Raw genomic sequence first — 18,223 nt, forward strand, 5'->3', positions numbered from 1 at the left:
CGCCATTGCCGTGAAGATGTCCAAGTCCCCCAAATTCAACATACACGGGTCTGCCTGTTAGGCGGGAGACGAGGCTCAACATCTGTGACATCTTTTAAAAATGGCATCTATGCGGGCTCCTGGGTGGCTGAGTCATTAAGCATCGGCCTTCAGCTCTGGTCAGGATCCCAGGGTCCTGGGGTCGAGCCCCGCGTCAGGCTCCCAGAATTCTCCCTCTCCCACTCCCCGTGCTTGGGTTCCCTCTCTCGCTATCAAATAACATATAAAATCTTAAAAAAAAAATAATGACAAAAATGGCATCTGTAAACGTGGGACGCTATGCCGGATCACATCTTGGACAGGTGACATCAAAACTTCTTTTTGGTGGCGAATGAAAATGGGGTCCGCTGCTCTTCCTGCCAGCACAGCACCCCCCATGTCCCAAATCCCAGGAAGCTGAGAATTACTCACTGCGGGGGAGCCCCAGGTGGCCCCTGATTGAAAGGCCCAGGGTTGAAGGGCCCCATGGGGCCTGCAGGGCCTGGTCCCCCTGGGCCTGGTCCAACTGGGCAGAGGGGACCCTGGAGGAAGGAGAAGCGAAGTCAGCTGGGCGGGAAGGGGACTGGAGACGGGTCCGGGCCCCAAGAGCCCCTCCCTGAGCCCACCTCAATCTTCTCCTCAATGAGCTGCTTGGCATGGTCAATCTGCTGGGGTGAGCCCCGGATGATGAACAACTTGAAGTTGGGGTCCCCGTTGGGCGGCAGCTGCCGGGAGATCTCCACGAAGGCGCCCGTCTGCTGGTTTATGGCTTTCACGTTCTCCCCGCCTGCGGGGGCCACAGGCAGTGAAGGGAAGGCAGAGCAGAGGAAGGGGGCGCAGAGACAGAATGCCGACGGCAGACTCACCTCTGCCGATGACCAGCCCACACTTGTGAGTGGGGATGGAGAAGGTCATCTCTCCGCCAGGAGGGCCCCAGTTGCCTTGGCCCCTTCCTCGTCCCCGGCCCCCTGGGGGCATGCCAGGACCCCCTGGTGGGCCGGGGGGACCACTCTGCAAGACAGGAGACAGGCAATGAGCGCAGAAACTTAGCCCGGCGCCTGGACTTCCCCTGCAGGGCCGCGCACGTTACCTCCGACCTCACCGGCCGTCGGCAGCACAGCCCATGGGCATCACAGCCTGACGCCACCTACCCTGAGGCTCTGGAGGAGATCGTTGATGATCCGCGCCGCGTGCTCGCACCGGTCTGGGGGCCCCATTATGTGAGCGATCTTCTCAGGACCTGTCCCGTCGTCTGAAGCCAGCATCCAGAGAACAGGGAGACGGATTTTACAGAAAAGCACAACACCAAACCCCCATAACACCGCCTCTGCGAGGCAGACACCGTGCCAAGCCAGGTGTCAGAAATATCTCGGGCTCCAAGTGCCGCTCATCTCACGCCATGGACTGAGGCGCGGGGGGAGAAATGCGGTTGGGCCGGGTTTCCAGAGAAGAAAACCGACCAACTAGGGCAGGGCGGCAGCTGAGGCTTCTTCCGGCACACGGCACCCCCAGAACAGATGCGTTTTATGAAACTGAGAACGGTAATAGACCTCAGAAAAGCAACAGAGAAGTCCTTCCTCCCCATGGGCCTGCCACTTGGGAGACTCTCGCGGAGGCCTGGCAGTAGCCCAGAGTTGGGACAGAGTGATCTGATCCAACCCCGGCTGCCCTGTCGGGACGGGCCACTCGGTGGGGAAGAGGAAACGGGGAGACGTGATGAAGGGAGAACATTCCTTGTGGACTTAGAAAGCCTGCCCCTCGCGAGCTCTCCCACAAAGGAGGGACACAGAGCACGTGCTGCTGGCTGGGAGCGACGAGGCACTGCAGAGGCTCGGCGGGCTCCCTGGTGCCAGGCCCTCTGCAGTGGCGCCTCAGAGCGATCCCGAGGACTGAACCAGAAGACACGGCCACCCCCCACTCCCCACTCGGCTTATCTTTGCAGCCAGGCCCCTGACCTTGCTTGAACTGTATCCGCACGCCAGCGTCGTTCTGGATCTTCTTGATCATTTCTCCACTCCGGCCGATGACCACCCCGACAGAATGCCTGGGGACTGGCACCTGAGGAGAGAGGGATGCGGAAGGGTCAGCTAAGTCTTGTCCCTGCAGTTCTGGTGCCCTCTGCCCACCAGAACCGAGTCACACCCACCCCGTGGCCCTCCACTACTCCGGGAAGCCTGCACTCACATCAATGCCCCCGCCGATCCGGGATCCGTACTCGTTCCGGTCCCCAAAGCCGCCCTGGTCGCGCTCCCGGAGGATGTCCATCACCATCTCACAGGCTTGCTGCAAACACACAGGGCAGGGTGTGCACAGGGCAAGCCCCCAGCACTGCTCCCCCAGCCTCCCACGATCCAAGGGCTCAGGGACCTAAGCTGAGCCCACCGCAGAGCCCTGCTGACCTCCTGACCTGCCATCCTGAGAGAGAGGGATGGCCGGCCACCCCAGTTCTCCAGATAAGAAACCGAACGATCCGCGTTTAGGCCTCCTGCTCACGTCCAACCCTGTCCAACTCAGTATGAGAGTGAGAGCCCAGGGCTGACTTCAAGAGGACGCACTTGAAAATCTCTCCCCCTTCACTCAAATCTCCAGCCCTACCTGTCACTCCCTTCTGCAACAGCCCGTCCCCGCCAGGGTTCTCACCTGCACTTTGTAAGGGTCCCCGATGATGCGGAGAGGCTTGTCCACATTCGTGTTCTGGGAGCCGTCTTGAATTAAAATCATCTTCACTCCCGCTCGCTCCTTTACAACCAATGCGGACAGTCAGTGCCAGGCCTTCAAATGACTTTGTGGGGCTAGTGCACGCAGGGGGCAGGCGTGACCACACAGGGTAAGAGGCTCTGGCAAAGCAGTCGGTGGGGCGTGCACACGCAGACGCAGAAGGAGACTTCCCGGCGACAGGAGGAGCTTCTGTCCTCCACCCCACCCCTCACCTGCAGCTGCTTAATTGTCTCCCCGCCTTTGCCGATGACCAGGCCGGCCTTGCCCGCGGGGATCATGATTTCCTGCACGGTGCCGTTCTGGCCCCCATTGGCATTGTCGTGGAACTGTCCTGGGGGCCCCCCACGACCCCGAGAGACAATGTCATCCAGCATCATCTTTGCTTTCCTGAGAAGGGAAGAGCGGGGTTCAGACACCGAAAGAGCACCGGCCTGACAGTCCCGTCCGGCTCAAAGGGGAGGAGGGGACCCCACACGTGGGTCTGACAGATGACGAGAAAGAGGGTCCGTCCCCGGGGCTGGAGCCATTCAGGTGGTTCTCTCAGCTCTTCGAAGTCGGGGGCCAATCAAACCATCAGTACAGGCCCTTGGCGAGGGCAAGGGTTGAGGGAGTGGGCGGAGTCACCCCCAACCTTCCAGAGGATGGAGAGCTTCTGCTTGCTCCCCTCGTCACAGGGGATGACGGGCCCTGCCAAGGGACTTACTGGACAGATTCTGGGGCTCCTGTCAAGGACACGCTGCGCTCGGGTAGGCCGCCGCTGTCTGCAGAGGAGAGAGAGGGTCAGTGCCCTCCGGGGCCACGGACACTAGAGAAAGGCTTTCCTCCGAGACGGGGAAACTTGCGCAGCGAACAACGGCTGCTTCTGCCCGCAGCAGCCTGACCACATGATGCCGCGTCAGACTCCTGCGAGCTGCTCCACGCAAGACCACGGCTGGGAAGTCTGATGTCCAGTCACGGTGCCAGACCACTTAGGGGAAAAGGATGAGGCAGAGGGCGGTGCTAACCCTGGGCCACTCCTGCCACCGCGTCTACAAACCCCGCTGCAGTGGAGCCGGTCCTCCGGAACCCCTGCCAGCCGGGTAGCCAGACTGGGATCCAGACCCAGGCCGGCCTCAGAGCCATTCCTTCCAGTGCATCTCCCGGCCTCACACATGCCCACTGGTTTCCTGCCGGGTGTTCACCTCAGATGGTGACTTAACTAACATTTTAGAGCAAGATCTAGAACAAAACTTCCTCTACTCAATCTCCCATCTCCCACCTCAGCCTTCCCCCAACTACAAAGCGAAAGGGAGGAAAGTTGCGGCTATGCTGCAGGGCGCGGTGCTGCACTGGCTGAGACCTTGCCCTGCGCCGGGCATAGAGAAAGCGCCCAGTAAATACCAACCTCTCGCCTCTGTCCAGTCGGACGATTATGAACGTACTAGGAGACCAGCCCAGCCCCGCACCCAGCCCCGCACCCGTTCTGACCACGTCAGGCTCCCGTACCTGGAGAGATCTGGACTTTGCAGCCTGAGTCCTGCTGGATTTTGTTGATCTGTTCGCCTCCTCTGCCGATGACTAGGTGGGGAAAAGGGAGAATGCAGAGGTGGACGAGGGCATCCCTGCACTCAAAACACTGTGTGGCAGGGCTTCCTGGCCCTCCTGAGAGCCCCACCTACCCCCCACCCAGAGAGGACAGGTGAGAGCAGAGGACAGTAGACCTCTTCACACCAGAAGCTCCTGAGCCAGCAGGGGCTCCCAGGACACATCCCTGAGAGGCAGGGAAAACGGGCACCCCGCAGCGACCCACACTCACTCAGTCCCACCATGCCGTCTGGGACCCTGTACTCTTCTGTCATTGAAGTCCTGCAAGAACAGACAATAAAAGTCAGTCTCGAGTGAGAAGCAGTAGACAGACGAGGGTCTCCAGGAGAAAAGACCCCTCAAAGCCTAAGCCCCTGACCTGTGGGGCCCTTGGCCTACTGGCCTCTGCCCATGCTTCCCACCACATCTGGACCAAGACCCCACAGGCCTAAGCAGAGTGTGACAAGAGCTCCCTCTCCCCACAGCAAGCCCCTCAACTCTCGAGGCCTCAGATTCCCCATTCAGGCCACAAGAGGCTTGGTTGGGGTCAACGTGGCCCCTGAACCAGTGCTGCTCCCACCAACTCGGAGCAAGAGCAAACGCTTGGACGGGGCTACGGAATTCCTATAATCATTTCAGATCTCTTGACTTAAAAAAAAAAAAAAAAAAAAAGTTTGTATCTTTTCCACCTCAGCTCCCTAACAAGCCAATTTCACCGCAATTTGTAGAAGCAAAAAAAAGAAACAATGTGGTCCTTTACAAAGACTTCTACATCAGATCCACTGAAGTCATGGGGGGGTGGGTGGCAAAAAGGTAGGAAAGAACCCCGAGCCCCACCAGTTCTTGGGGTCAAGCATTTGCGAAGGCAGACAAAAAACCCAGGGCCGGCCCCCAGCCCTTCTAGAAAGATGGTTGTCGACTGCGAAGTTCCCACCACAGCGCAGGCAGCAATAGGGTGCAAAGACCGCCCCTCCCTGGGCCCTGCACACAGGCAAGCACAGGAGCAAAGGCAGCTCTTCTGCCTCCTGGGCTTCTCTGTGACCAAGCGAGCAGCGGGGACAAGGTCTGAAACGGTGCAGCCCCCAGACACAGCTCTCCCCCAACTTAGCAAGAAAAGCCAGAGACAGCTGACAGACAAGAGAGCAAGTGTTCTCCAAATCACAACTTACCTGGGGGGAGGATGGATGGGTCCAAGTTGAGAACTGATGGCTGCAGAGAGAAAATTCAAAGCAAAGATTGGCTTGGCTCCTCTCTGGGACCCTGAACACCCCTGGCCCCCACATAGTCCCGTATGCACAAGAAGTGGCTGGCACTTAGTACGGTGCTTCTGGGCCTCCCTGAGCGCTTGAGTGTGACGAACCCACCGCCCATCTAACCGGCTCTGCCTCCATCTCCAGGGGGCTCTGGGATCCCTAAAGTTCATGGACTCCAGATAATAAGCACCTAGAGCCTCCATTAAGAACGGTGCCACCTGCTCAGAGCTTCTAGCTCCCCAATTCTAAAAACCTCTTAAGACCCTGAAGCTGCCCTCTGCCTGCATCATCCAATGGACTTACAGTCTCCCTGGGAAGCCAGTTTCTTGCTCTCCGGTTGGTCTGTGAAAGAGAGAGAATGTCAGATGCTGCACCCACCCACCCACAGCTGCCTCTAATCTAATGCTGGTGCCACGAGGCCTGGCAAACAGCCCCCCTCCCCCACCCCCAATATCAGAGCCAAGACAGGAGAGTAGCACGGACCAACTTCGGAGAGGGGGGCAGACGTCCATCAGTCCCACCACCAGCACCGAACAGTAAAGAAGTCCTTTATGACAGGAGCAACGATGGCGGCATTCGAGTCTGGGGTCAGGGTCAGGGAGGGCCCAGGTGTAAGGCCCGTTGCGGCTGATCCCCACACTGATGGTACTGGCCACCATGGGCAGTGCTGCACGCCCTGGGCCAGCCAAACTGCACTTACATGGGGCCTTGACCCAACTGCGAGCATTTCCCAGGCCGACCAGAAGGGGAGGACCGATCTTGAGAACTTACAACTTGGACCTAGTCACAATCAATCTGCTCCTCTCAGCCACCTGATACCCCAGGATGGCAGCCCAAACAAAGAGAAGGAACAAAGCTGGGACTGCTGGGCTTTGAAAAAAACCAAATGGCAGTGAGCTTCCCCCTGACGCTGGACCATGTTCAAACAAAGACCTTCACTCTACCCCCACGCCTTCTTCCCAGCAAGCAGTTACCTCCATCTTCTAACTGCCTCTTTTGGCCCCCAAACCCAAAATCAGGAGTGCTGTTGTTCACTGTGGTAGCAGCGTCGCCTCCAATTTTGGCTGCGATCTAGAAACAAAATCGTAAGCACAGAAGGTTACCACCACAACCAATCCTCCCTGGTGTTCAGATCAACTTCTCAGAACCTACTCGAGGGCCTCGGCGTTCAAGAGTCATCCAGGAATTTCAAGTCCCATTCTAGATGGGATCTGCGCTTCCGTTTGTTTGCAGATGGACCCCAATCCACACCGATCTGCTCTCAGGAGGGTCCCTGGGTTGCCTCCACGAAGGAGGCAGAAACAGTGACTGTAGCCCGGCTCTTCTGGGATGCTGAAGAGCACAACTTTCCTTTCTTGAAAGCTTGACATTTGTTGGACAAATTTTGGGAAAATTTTTTGCTTAAAGGCATCCAAAACCTTCACTCCACCAAAACAAAAGACCCTTTCTGAGAACACAGGTTACATATCAGACACGTAAGGGGCAACTTCAGATAACCCCAATCCCACAAACTTAAAACCAGAGTCCATTTGTGGGTCTATTACAAGTCTTTCCAAAGACACACAAACCGTGAACTAAGGATCTATCTTTCCACCTCCCTCAACTTTCCCTCTTTTAACGCCTGGAGCCAGAGCCCCTGAGATAAGACTTACTCCCACCCCAGCCAACAGCATCCACTCGCCTCGTTCCAACTGCTTCTCTGTCAAGGCAGTCTGGTGGGCACCTGGATGAAGGGCAGGTGAGAACCCTACCCTGCTCCATAGGTGAGAAAGCCACAGACCACACTGGGCGGGAACCGGGTGTTCACCTAACGGGACCTCCCACTCTGCCCTGGAGGCACTGGAACAACCCCAGAAAAGCACTCAATAGCAAAGGCACTCAGCCGGCCCCCAGCCCATCAGCAAACTTCTCCCATTCTACAGGCCCCCTGCTCTCCGGGACGTGGGGAGGCTGCAAAGGGAGCCGAGGAGGTCAGTCACACCGGCAGGTGACACCTCCGTGTTACCGTCATGCCTCAGAACACGTTGGTGGGACCCTCCCCGCTTTCCCAAAGACACAGACCAGGCTTTCCAGCCACCGGAAGCATCAAAAAGAGCCAGCCCCTGTGCCCACCCTCCTCATTTCCCCTAAGTGCTCGGCCACTCTGGCAGCAAGGGTCCCCCGTTGCAGGCTCCAGAGGAAGGGCTGTTTTCCTCCCACAATTCCTCCTTCCCGAGAAGCGGGCAAACAGGGTCGGGGGCAAACAGCTCTCTGCCCTGATGGCGAGGTGAGGGCAAAGCAAGACCCTCCCCCCCACCCCGGGGAAGAGGGACACTTTGCTTCCTAGAGAGCGGAGCACGCCCTCGGGTGTCCTAAGGAGAGGGGGTTCCCCAAAGTCAGTCCCAGCCCTCCGGGGCCACTAAACATCCAGGGGCCGTTCATGGCGACCCCCCGGACACCCCTTTCCCCTGCAGGGGTTCACCCGCGGGGGGCCCACTGGAGACATCCTGGGCGGCCCAGGCCCCCGCCTACAGCCCCACGTGACCCCACGGCGGCCTCAGCCCCCCCCCCCGCGACCCCGCGCGCGCGCGCGCGTGACCCCGCCCCCTCCCCCGCCCGCGCGCGCCCCTCAGGCCCGCGGCCTCCTCACCTGGCGGGCCCGCTGCACGGCGTCGGCGAAAGCGTCCTTGCGGATCCCCGGGCCTCCCCCTCCGGGCGGCTGGGAGGGACCCCCGGCCGACCCCCCGCCCGGGCCGCCGCCGCCGGGGCCGCCGCCGCCCCGGTCCCCCGCGCCCGGCGGGCCCGGCGGAGGGCCTCCCCCGGCGCCCCCGGCTCCCCCGGCTCCCCCGCCGCCGCCAGCGGGCGGCGGCGGCCCGGGCGGGGGTCCTCCCGTGCTGTAGTCCGACATGGCGCGGCGGGGCCGGGCCTGGCGCGGAGGCTGAAGCTGAGGAGGAGGCGGCGGCGGCGGCGGCTCAACGCGGGAACAAGGCCTCGCTCCACACGGCCGCGGAGCACTCTGGGAACCCAGCGGCTGGGAAGACGACGAGGGGGGAGAGGGACGCCCCCTCCCGCCGCCGGCGTGACGGACGGCGCCGCCAGGCCAATGGGAGGCGGCCGCCGCTCCTGGGACACCAATCGCGAGCTCTGGAGGCGAGCGGCCAATCGGAGTGCCGCGAGAGGCAGTGGGCGGGAGGCGCCGCGTGACCGACAGGTCTCGGAGGCAGTGGGCTGCGGGCTGCCGGTGCTGGGCGGGCAAATCGAGGCGACCCGAGAAGGCAGGAGGCCCAATGAAGCGGGAGTTCCAGAACTACGGGGCGACTTCAGAACCGGATTGACGACTCCGGAGAGTCAAGTGGACAGGAAGGAGGGGCCTGGCGAAAGGCCCCTTTGACCAGGCTGGGCGGGCGCCAGGTGAGATAATCGTGCACGCAAGCCAATGAGTACGCGCAGAAGGCGGTTCTTGCGAAGATTGGCAGTCAATTTAATCCAACCCCTGACGAGCTCTGGGTGACGCGCTTAGGTTTGGACTGGATGGCTTTCCCTGTTAACCAGAATCCTTTTCTAGCCTTGATTGCTAAGCCAATGGCTGGGCGGTGGGGGCGGGTGCAAGGTGACGGACACCTCTCTGGACGAATGGCAGGGTAGGAAATGAAGGTGCCCAGTTTTGGTGGGAGCCAATGGAAGAGGAGCTGCATTGGGGCGGAGCCGACCGCCAAACGCGAGCGGGGATTAGCCGTGGCGAGAGTGAATGGCAGTCGACGTGGGCAGTGCCGACCGGCTGCGGGGAATTCGGGCCTGACGTCTGGGTTAGCGCCCCAGGAGCCTGGTTGGGTAGGCCGGACACATGGCCTGCTCGAGGCCTTGGAGATCGGGTGCTTCCGGGAGGGGGTGGCCCAAGGGCAGGAGGGAACCCAGAGATCCCGGGTACCGCCTGTCTTCTCCACCCCGGGTTCTAGAGCCCCTGCTTCTCTTCCAGGGCTCATGCAACCAGTTCCCCTGCAGAATTCAAGGATCTAGGGCCGCGGGTTCTCTCCTAGGACCCTAATTACATCCCACGCCCTCTCCACATAAGGTCTGGAGATAAGAGCTCCAAGCTCCGATCCTAGGCCTCAGTTTCTCTTCTGAACCCAGGCGTTAGGCGGGTTTACAATTCCTACTCAGGTCCAAGGGGCCCAAGATACCCAGGCCTCTTTCCAAGACCCAGGGCTCCCAGGTACCCAGCTTCCACTCCTGGGACCCAGGTATCCAAACTGCCCAGCTCCCTCTCGGACCCAGGGTGTTCCGAGTCCCCAGCTCAGCTCCTGAAACCAGGGACTCCTAGTCTCGACCCAGAGATACCAGATACCCAGCTCCCCTCCTGGACGCAGGTATCCCAGACACACCCGGCGGAAACGGTCTCTTTATTTCCGATTGTCTCCATGTCCACCGTTTCACCCTGAAGCCGGGTCAAGCCACAACGAGCCAACCTGGAGTCCAGACTAGTCCCTGGCCGCACCCTTGGGAAGGATCCCCAGGGATCTTCCGGCCAGGCCCCCAGACTGCTTCTCCGGACAAACTGTCCCCCTGGGCCTGAGCCTGGAGGGCTATTTGGGCCAGGAGACCCTGAATCCTTCTGTCCTTTTCTGCCCAGAGTGTGTCAACTCGCCATCGCCTATACACCCAGGGTTTTCTTCATGGCTTCATACACCACGTAGCTGATGCCACCTGCTGGCAACACCTTCAGTAAAGTGGGAGTCATGCCTCGGTACAGCCCTGGCCAGCCCTGCTGGGCCAGGATCCGCCGAAAGACTCCGCACATGGTGGGGTTCGAGCCCTCCACAGTGTCTGTGGGAACAGGGGCAAGCTCAGGGCTTCTCGCAGAGATGATCTGGCCACCTGGCGGGGGGGTGGGTGGCTGGAATGTTGGGGGGTTGGCTGAAGCCAGGGGTCGGAGTCTGGGGGTCAGTTGGGAAGGAGCTTGGAAGACTTTTAGAGGAAATCGGTCAGTCTGGGGGAGAGTGAGATCAACCCAGGCAGGAGTTTTCAGGATTTGTTTTCGGGAACATCTTAGAAAGCTTTCACATTTACTTGGGAGGGAACTTCGAAGATCTGCCAGAGATTTGGGAGTGTGCTAAGGGGTGGTTTGGGGATATCTTCAAGATTCGGGTAGTGGACCGAGGACTTGTTTGGGTGTTTGTGGATTGGATTAGGGGCTGAGAGTCCATTTGGGGGGTACCCAACTTAGTGGGGGAAACGGTTATGACACTGGGAGGCCTAAACTTTGGTTTTAGCAAATTTAGGAATTTTAGGAATACAGGGTAGGTCTGTTGGAGAATTGGGGAGAGCATTTGGGGAATATGTGTCTTGAAGTATGGTGTGGGGGCCTGAGTCGCATTTGGGGGGCGTTTATGGGGGTCCGTCGGGATATGTTCATTTCACTGGTTTGTAGGGTTAATTTGGGGGCTGGGGTCGTATTTGGGGGTGAGTCTTGGTGAGTTTAGAGTTCGGCACAGGTGGCCAGGATCAGATGTGGAGAGTTTGGGAGTCAGTTTTGGGGGATGAGAACGTTCAGCGTCAAGGCTGGCAGGGGGGCACGCACGGTGGCCACTGGGGCTTTTCTGACCTTGGGCCTGCATCCGGGTGCGCACCAGCGTCAGCGGGTAACTGGCCATTTGGCCACAGGTCGTGGACAGTGTCACCGATGACAAACTGACCAGGCCACTGGGATCCTCCATGTTCCTGCCTGACTTCAACCAGAAACACCTGAGCATCTGCAAGAGAAGGGGGTCAGCAGGACACTCACGGCGGGCCTGTGTCCACACCAGCCCCGGCACCCCTCTGTGGGACCCGCACCTCATAGACGGCCAGGTCCGTGCAGGCGTAGGGGATGATGCCGAGCATGTTGGGCAGGTAGCCGCGGTATAGGGCACGGGTGCCCTCCTGCTTCAGGATCTGCCTTGCACAGTCCAGCAGCCCCTTGTACTGGCCTGTCCGGCGCAAGGTCAGCCGTGTCTTCAGCACCTGGGGAGGGTGAAGAGGGAGGGGGTTCATCCGATGGAAAGCTCTCATTGGCCCTCAGTGGCAGCCGGCGTTTCTGTCCTCCAGCTGAGGAAGCAGAAGCTGAGGAGTCCAGAGAGCGGACGTTCGAACCCAGAGCCACGTGATCCCTTGGCTTGTGTGTGCCCTCCACCCAGGGTTCAGAAGCCCCAGTGCTGACAGAGGCAAGAGGATAAGGGAAGTGGCGTGGACTGAGCGGAGTCACAGCCTATACCTGGCGGACACAGATGTAATGCCATGGGGGGTGCAGACCCTAGGTGTCCTGGTTTGCCCATTTTCCAGGAGGAGCCGGACATAATCTGTATGACATACCCCCAACATCAAAATAGTAGCAGCTCTACAGTTGCCTATAAGACCAAACGCCAAGTTTGATAGGCAGAATTCTGAGGTGGTCCCCGAGTTTTCCACCTGATATGTATGCTTCATATAATGCCCGCCCCCTGACCTTGAGTGTGCCCTAGGCCTGTGACTATGGTGGGGTGTCACTCTCCTTGTCAAGTTACATGACGAAGGTGAAGGGATTGTGCAGATGTATTGGAGGTCCTGAAGCGCTTGATTTTAAGTGAAGCAAGACCAATTGTCCTAGGTGGGCCTGACCAAATCAGGTGATCCTTTTAAATGAGTCTGTTGCCAGAGACAGAAGAAATCAGAGTGATGGGGAGCATCCAGGACACCCTTCAGTTGGTCTTAAATGAGCAGACTGATGTGGAGAGGACCACCTGGCAGGGACAGTACATGGCCTCTAGGAGCTGAGAACCTCAGTCCTACAACCATAAGAAACCGAATCCTGCCAGCAACCAAGGAACTTGGCAGAGGACCCAGGCCTCAGGTTCACTGTAGCCCAGCCAACACCTTGATTTTGGCCTGATGAAACCCTGAGCAGAGGACCTGACTAGCCAGTGCCCAGGCATGACCCACAGACAAAGGAGATAATAAATCTGTATCATTTTAAGCTACTGAGTCTGGCAGTTTGTTACACAGCAATAGAACAAATACACTAAAGATGAAATTTAACTGGTCGAGGGCAAGAATTATATGGAAAACAACAACAACAACTTTAAAAAGACCATTAAAGTCCATAAAAGGAGACTTGAACCCATGAAAATGATCTTGGACACCAGACCCAGCCTCATATAGATGGCAGACATCTCTAAGCTTCTTTATAAATTGAATACCATCCCAGTAAAAAACAAACAAACAAACAAACAAACCAATAGGTGACTTTGTTTTCTGAACTAGACAAGTTACTTCTAAAGTTACTTCTAAAGTTTATATGGGAAACCACAGGGGGAGTAACCCGGAAAACCGATAAAGAGCAGGGATGGGGGATGAGAAAGCGTAAGATCAAGCCTGAAAAATTAAAGATGATAAAACTATAGGGACGCCCAGCTGGCTCAGCCAGAAGAGCTTGTGATTCTTGCTTGCAGGGTCATAAGTTCCAGCCCTGCGTTGGATGTAGAGATCACTTAAAAATAAAATAAAAGTAAAACTGTATAAACAACGAAACGATCTGGGGTTGTCAGGGACTCAGGAGAAGCAAAAAGAGGTGAGTAGGGGGGCACCTGGGTGGCTCAGTGGGTTAAAGCCTCTGTCTTTGGCTCAGGTCATGATCCCAGGGTCCTGGGATCGAGCCCCGCATTGGGCTCTCTGCTTGGCAGGGAGCCTGCTTCCCTCTCTCTCTCTGCCTGCCTCTCTGCCTACTTGTGATCTCTCTCTCTGTGTCAAATAAATAAATAAAATCTTAAAAAAAAAAAAAGGGTGAGTAGGCAGAACTCGGGATTTTTAGGGCAGTGAAACTACTCTGTATGACACCCTAATGGTGAGTACGTGTCCATATGCATCTGTACAAATCCAAGAATGGCAACTATGGGCTTTAATAATAATGTATCCATATTGGCTCCTCAGTTGCAACAAACGCCCCTCCCCCACGCAAGACGTTAAGAGCAGAAACTGTATATGTGGGGAGAGGTGTGTAAGAACTCCCGCACTTCCTGCTCCCCTCTTCTGTAAATCTAAAACTGCTGCACAAAAACTTCCTGCTCGGTTTTGCTGCAAATCTAAAACTGCTGTACAAAAAAATCTAATTGTTACCTCCCGCAAGAAAAGGGGGGGGGGGGAAGACACTAGTGCTTGGACAGACACAGCAGAGTAAGAGAAAAGCCAAAAAAACTCTCCAGTATGCACAGGAGTTTAGTAAATTATCCCGGTTGCATCTTGGCTCGTTGAGGAAAAGAACAGGACCCATCCAATGCATAGGTGTTGAAATAACCTGCGAGCCATCTGGAATACAAGTGGGACACACACCTCACGTGAAGGAGGGAGGGGGAAGACGAGGAGGAGGAAGCGGAAGCAGCTGCTGGCTAATTTTCACCTTGTTTCGTCTTCCACGGGGCAGGTGTTCTCTTACCTCCATGGGGTTGATGAGCGTCTGAGAGGTCGCCACAGCGAGGGAGCCAGCGAGGAGACGTTCCTGAAAGGGTGGGGACCCGTGCACTCCGCAGAAGTAATTCTTACACTGGAGCGGGAGAGAGGACCAGAGAGAACCGCTAACCTTCCTAGCTGAAACCCACCCTGGGTCTGCGGCCAGAGCGTGAAAGCGTGTCTTGGGTGAGGATCTGGGCTTGCAAGGAGGCGTAGGAGAGGTTTGGGTTGAAGGACAAGGGCTGGGCCAAGTGGGCCGCCCCCCCCCCCCCGCCCACCTGTTCGAAGACGGAGAACTTGATGGCGTACTCAGGGGCAATCTTGAGGACGTTGATGCCATTGCCCCGCCACAGGGAGCGGAAGCCCCCTTCCTGGACCATGCTTCGGAGCCCCCCCAGCAGGTTCATGAAGTTAGTCTTGGAGGAGTAGACCTGGGGAATTGGGAGGCCACTGGCCCTGTGAGGAGCCTCCCACCCGGGTCGCCTCCGTCTCAGCCTGGAGCTCAACCCTGGCCTGTCCCTAGCCACCCAACCCCGTTCCTCCTCCTGCTCCCTCTTCAGCGGGCCTCACAGTGCTGTAACCCACGCAGACCCGCGTGCCCATCTCCGACCTCGTCTTCCTCTCCTTACCTGTTCTAGCTTGCCTTCAAAGCCATCCGAAGACCCCATCCCCAGTCCCCTTATCCCCAGCCCTACCCTGTGCCTCCTGCTCTTCTCTCGGCTCCTCCAACTTCAACCCCATTGGTTCCAGAGTCCTCAACTCCAGCCCCCACCCTCGTCTCCATTCAGCCTCCTCCTGACTCCAACCCACATCCCAGCCCCACCCCCCCATCCCGAACCCCATCAGCTCTGCCTCTGTCCAGCCCCACCCCAAAGGCTCCAGTGCCGGGTTCCCCGCGCACCTGCATATACACCTTGGCTCGGTCCAGAGGGGCTGTGCCCGTGCGGGATACCGCCCCAGCCATGGCCCCTGAGAGCAGAAACTTCCACAGGGCGCTCTCGTTATCCACTTCGAGGACATCCACGGGAACCATCAGCTGCTCTCCTGTGTCCAGCACCTGCAAGGCAGACCCAGCTCCCACCCGTACTCAGCCAGGCTGGAGCTCCTTCCTTGAACTTCCAGAAGCCCCTCCTGGTGAAGGCCCATCCTGGCCCCCACTGCTTCAAGGTGGAAAGCCAGGTCTGCTTGGAGGGGAGTGGGTCATGCAGAGGGGGCTGGAGGTGCCGGCCGACCTGCCGTTCTCAGACTCACCTGCTGTGATGGGAGATGCTCCAGGTCATTTTCGCGCACGTGCCCAAACACATACCCGTACACATGTGTACAGCCTGGATTCCGGGAGGGGGGTAGGGGCAGGGTCGGAGATGGGGCTTTGGTGAGCAAGGCCTTGACCCTCTTAAACAGGGTCTGGACACTCAAGCAAGGCTTCTGAGCTTCCTCAGGCTGATCTCCCATGGGAGCTGGAGGGTCAGGACACCCAGTGCAAATCCCTGGTGACAGATTTGCCCATCCAGCAACCATGTGGGAGGGCCAGCTTGTAAATTTGGGTACCGGGGCACAATGACGTCACAGAGGCCCTTGTGACCTCACTGGATGTGGTGGGCAGAACAAAATGTCCATATCCAGATCCCTCTAAAACCGTGGACTGGCCATGTTACGTGGCAAAGGGGAAAGTAAATTTGCCCGAGGATTTAAGGTCACTAACCAGCTGATGGGAGATGGGGAGATTATTCTGGACTCATTGCATGGGCCCGGTCTAACCTCACGAGTCCTTAAACGGTGAAGAGGGAAGCAGGACTGTCGTCAAAAGGATTCAACGTGAGAAAGACTCGACCGACCGTTGCTGGCTTTGCAGATGGAGGAGGGAACCACGAGCCTTGGAATGCAGGCAGGCAGACCCTCGAGGCTGGAAAAGGCCAGGAAGCAGGTTCTCCCCTGGAGCCTCCAGAAGGAGCTTGATTTTAGCCCAGTGAGATCCGGGTCAGGCTTCTGACCTCTGGAATGGTACATCTGTGTTGTTTGAAGCCACCAAGTTTGTGGTCATTTGTTACAGCAGCCGTAGGAAACAAATGCACTGTGTGTTGTTGTCGGGGAAATGGGAGACAGAAGTGAGGGAGAATGGGAAGGTTCTGGAGCTCTGAGAGGGAGAGACACAGTTGGTTCCCAAGGTGAGACAAGCATAGCTTTGGAGGCAACCTGGATTTGAATCCCATCTAGGACAACTCCTGCTGTGTGACCCTGGGGTAATCGCTCTACCTCTCTGAGCTTCAGTTTCCCCATGTGTTAATTGGAAGTGATGATAACCTGTACCACATCACGTCAAGAGGTTGCAATGAGTCTTCACGGAGAGCGTGTCCGTCCTTTATGTGGTTTTGTTAAAAAAATCTTGATGTCATTCATGATTCTTCTCTTTCTCTTATGCCCATATTCTGTTATCAAATCCTGGCTTAACTTTTAATATATGCCCGGAATCTGGCTGCTGCTCACCATGTCCATGGCCTCCACCCTGGTCCAGCCCCATGATGGATTACCTGGACCAGTGCAGCTGCCTCACTCTGGGCCCGCCCACTCTTGCCTCTGGTCTACTCCCCACAATAACACCAGAGGGCACCTGTGAGCCCTCCCCGCCTCTGCCCCACAGCCCTCCTGGGCTCCCATCTCCCTGGGGTAGAAGCACAAGTCCTCCCTTTTGCCCACAAGATCCTGCCTGACCTCCCCGGTCCCCTTCCTGCCCTTCCCTCCCCCCTTCCTCCTCCTCGCCCAATCTGCTCCAGCCACACAGGCGCCCCCCTGTTCCTCCAACATGCCAGGCTCAGTGCTGCCCCAGAACTTTCGCACTGGCTGTTCCCTCTGCTTAGAAGGCTGTTTTCCTGGACATCACCATGGCTCCCTCCCTCACTGTCTTTAAATCTTCATGCAATCTTTATTCATAGCACCTTTGCTTCCTACCCAGCTACACATTCACTCGTGTGTGTTACTCATTGTTTGTCTCTCCGCACTGGAATGTGGGGTCTTTGAGGGCAGTGATTGTTGTGTGTTGCACAAAGCCGGGTCTGGCACAAAGCAGGGGTCCGGTAAATAGATGAGAAAGGGAAGGAGATAACATGGCAAAGGGCTCAGCACAGAGTCAACGTATTGAGTACTTGCTCAATAAATATGTTCTTCTCCCTTTAAAGATGTCAGTGATAATGTCCCCTATTTTGTGGGTGGGGAGACTCCAAAAGAGAAAAGTGGTCTGTGTGGTATTACAGCACACATCAGTTCCCAAGGCCCCAACGGTGGAACGGGCTGTAAAAAGGTGGACCGGAAAATAGTTGTTGACTGGCCTCATTAAATAAAATCAAAGCGGTAACACTCCATGCTGGTATGACCGCAGTAAAAATAGGAATGCTAATTCCTCATTGGTAGCTGTGTGTATCACAGACGATTTCTCGGGTAGCGGGACGCTGAAATCGTCATACCCTTTGACCCAGCAATCCCGCTTCCAGGAAAACGATCCTCAGGACATAATTTAAAGGAAGTAAAAATACAAAATAGTTAGCAAGGCTTGAGTCCATCTTTGAGTGGGTGGAAAATCATATCTCTTTGTGCATATCAGTTAGCTGTTGCTGTGTAACAAACTACCCCAAATGTAACAGCTTAAAACACAAACAGGATGGTAAAAGGAGATAGTTTGGTCATTTGAAGACAGGCAGAAATTGGACCAATTGGGTCTACAGGCTGAGGACTGCCAAGTGCCCGTGACTACCAGAAGCTGGAGGAGGCAGGAAAGATCCTCCCCCAGAATCTTCAGAGGGACCATAGCCCCATTGACACTTTGATTTCAGACTTCTAGCCTTCGGAACTGGCAGACAATAAATTCCTGTTGTTTTTAATTCACCATAGCCAAAGGTGGAAGCAAGCCAAGTGTCCCTCAATGGGTAAATGAATAAACAAAATATGGTCCATCCACACCCTGGAATATTATTCAGCCTTAAAAAGGGGGGACATCTTGATACCTGCCACGATGTGGAGGGACCCCCGGGGACACTGGGTCCAGCGAGAGGAGCCAGACCCAGAAGGACCCATCCCGCAGGACCCCACTCCCAGGAGGGCCCAGAGGAGTCCTGTCCACACAGACAGAGAGGAGAGGGTGGGAGTCGGGGCTAGGACGGGGGTGGGGAGTCCATGCTTCGTGGGGACAGAGTCTCCGTTTGGGGAGATGGAAAGTTCTGGAGATGGAAGGCGGGGGTTGTTCC

The 18,223-nt window shown here is 57.0% G+C and overlaps 2 protein-coding genes and 1 long non-coding RNA gene across 7 annotated transcripts in view; 1 reads left to right on the forward strand and 2 right to left on the reverse strand.

The window, feature by feature from the left end:
• Positions 1-8,533, reverse strand: part of KHSRP (KH-type splicing regulatory protein) — an 11,588-nt gene extending 3,055 nt beyond the window's left edge. Inside the window, exons 1-16 of one of the 2 annotated variants that reach the window (XM_032308011.1) lie at positions 8,424-8,533; positions 8,182-8,282; positions 6,527-6,623; positions 5,856-5,894; positions 5,469-5,508; positions 4,532-4,581; positions 4,222-4,293; positions 3,440-3,497; positions 2,949-3,123; positions 2,659-2,757; positions 2,203-2,301; positions 1,974-2,076; positions 1,170-1,270; positions 885-1,029; positions 645-805; positions 451-560 (exon numbers count right to left, since the gene is read on the reverse strand). In XM_032308011.1, coding sequence (XP_032163902.1) covers positions 451-560; positions 645-805; positions 885-1,029; positions 1,170-1,270; positions 1,974-2,076; positions 2,203-2,301; positions 2,659-2,757; positions 2,949-3,123; positions 3,440-3,497; positions 4,222-4,293; positions 4,532-4,581; positions 5,469-5,508; positions 5,856-5,894; positions 6,527-6,623; positions 8,182-8,282; positions 8,424-8,439 — 1,466 coding nt within the window. In that variant the 5' untranslated portion in view covers positions 8,440-8,533. Of the gene's footprint in view, positions 1-450; positions 561-644; positions 806-884; positions 1,030-1,169; positions 1,271-1,973; positions 2,077-2,202; positions 2,302-2,658; positions 2,758-2,948; positions 3,124-3,439; positions 3,498-4,221; positions 4,294-4,531; positions 4,582-5,468; positions 5,509-5,855; positions 5,895-6,526; positions 6,624-8,181 lie in introns of both variants that reach the window. The other variant, XM_032308001.1, reaches the window with a different exon arrangement.
• A 122-nt stretch (positions 8,534-8,655) lies between these two features.
• Positions 8,656-12,519, forward strand: LOC116570738. Its single transcript, XR_004277542.1, has 2 exons — positions 8,656-8,942; positions 11,193-12,519. It is a non-coding gene; the product is annotated as an uncharacterized LOC116570738 (long non-coding RNA).
• SLC25A41 (solute carrier family 25 member 41) lies at positions 9,902-16,060 on the reverse strand. 4 transcript variants are annotated; one of them, XM_032308119.1, is made up of 7 exons: positions 15,240-15,841; positions 14,890-15,045; positions 14,267-14,419; positions 13,975-14,082; positions 11,364-11,531; positions 11,134-11,281; positions 9,902-10,235 (listed from the first exon to the last, which is right to left on the reverse strand). In XM_032308119.1, exons 1-7 carry the CDS (start codon positions 15,504-15,506, stop codon positions 10,183-10,185), a joined length of 1,053 nt encoding a protein of 350 aa, XP_032164010.1. In that variant the 5' UTR covers positions 15,507-15,841; the 3' UTR covers positions 9,902-10,182. The 4 variants fall into 4 exon arrangements, with proteins under 4 accessions (XP_032164010.1, XP_032164001.1, XP_032163991.1 ...); XM_032308110.1 differs by having other exon boundaries at positions 9,902-10,355; XM_032308100.1 differs by lacking the exon at positions 9,902-10,235 and adding an exon at positions 15,980-16,060 and having other exon boundaries at positions 10,255-11,281; positions 15,240-15,891.
• Positions 16,061-18,223: the final 2,163 nt, after the last annotated feature.

Source organism: Mustela erminea, chromosome 1, assembly GCF_009829155.1.
Source record: "Mustela erminea isolate mMusErm1 chromosome 1, mMusErm1.Pri, whole genome shotgun sequence".
NCBI lineage: Eukaryota > Metazoa > Chordata > Mammalia > Carnivora > Mustelidae > Mustela > Mustela erminea.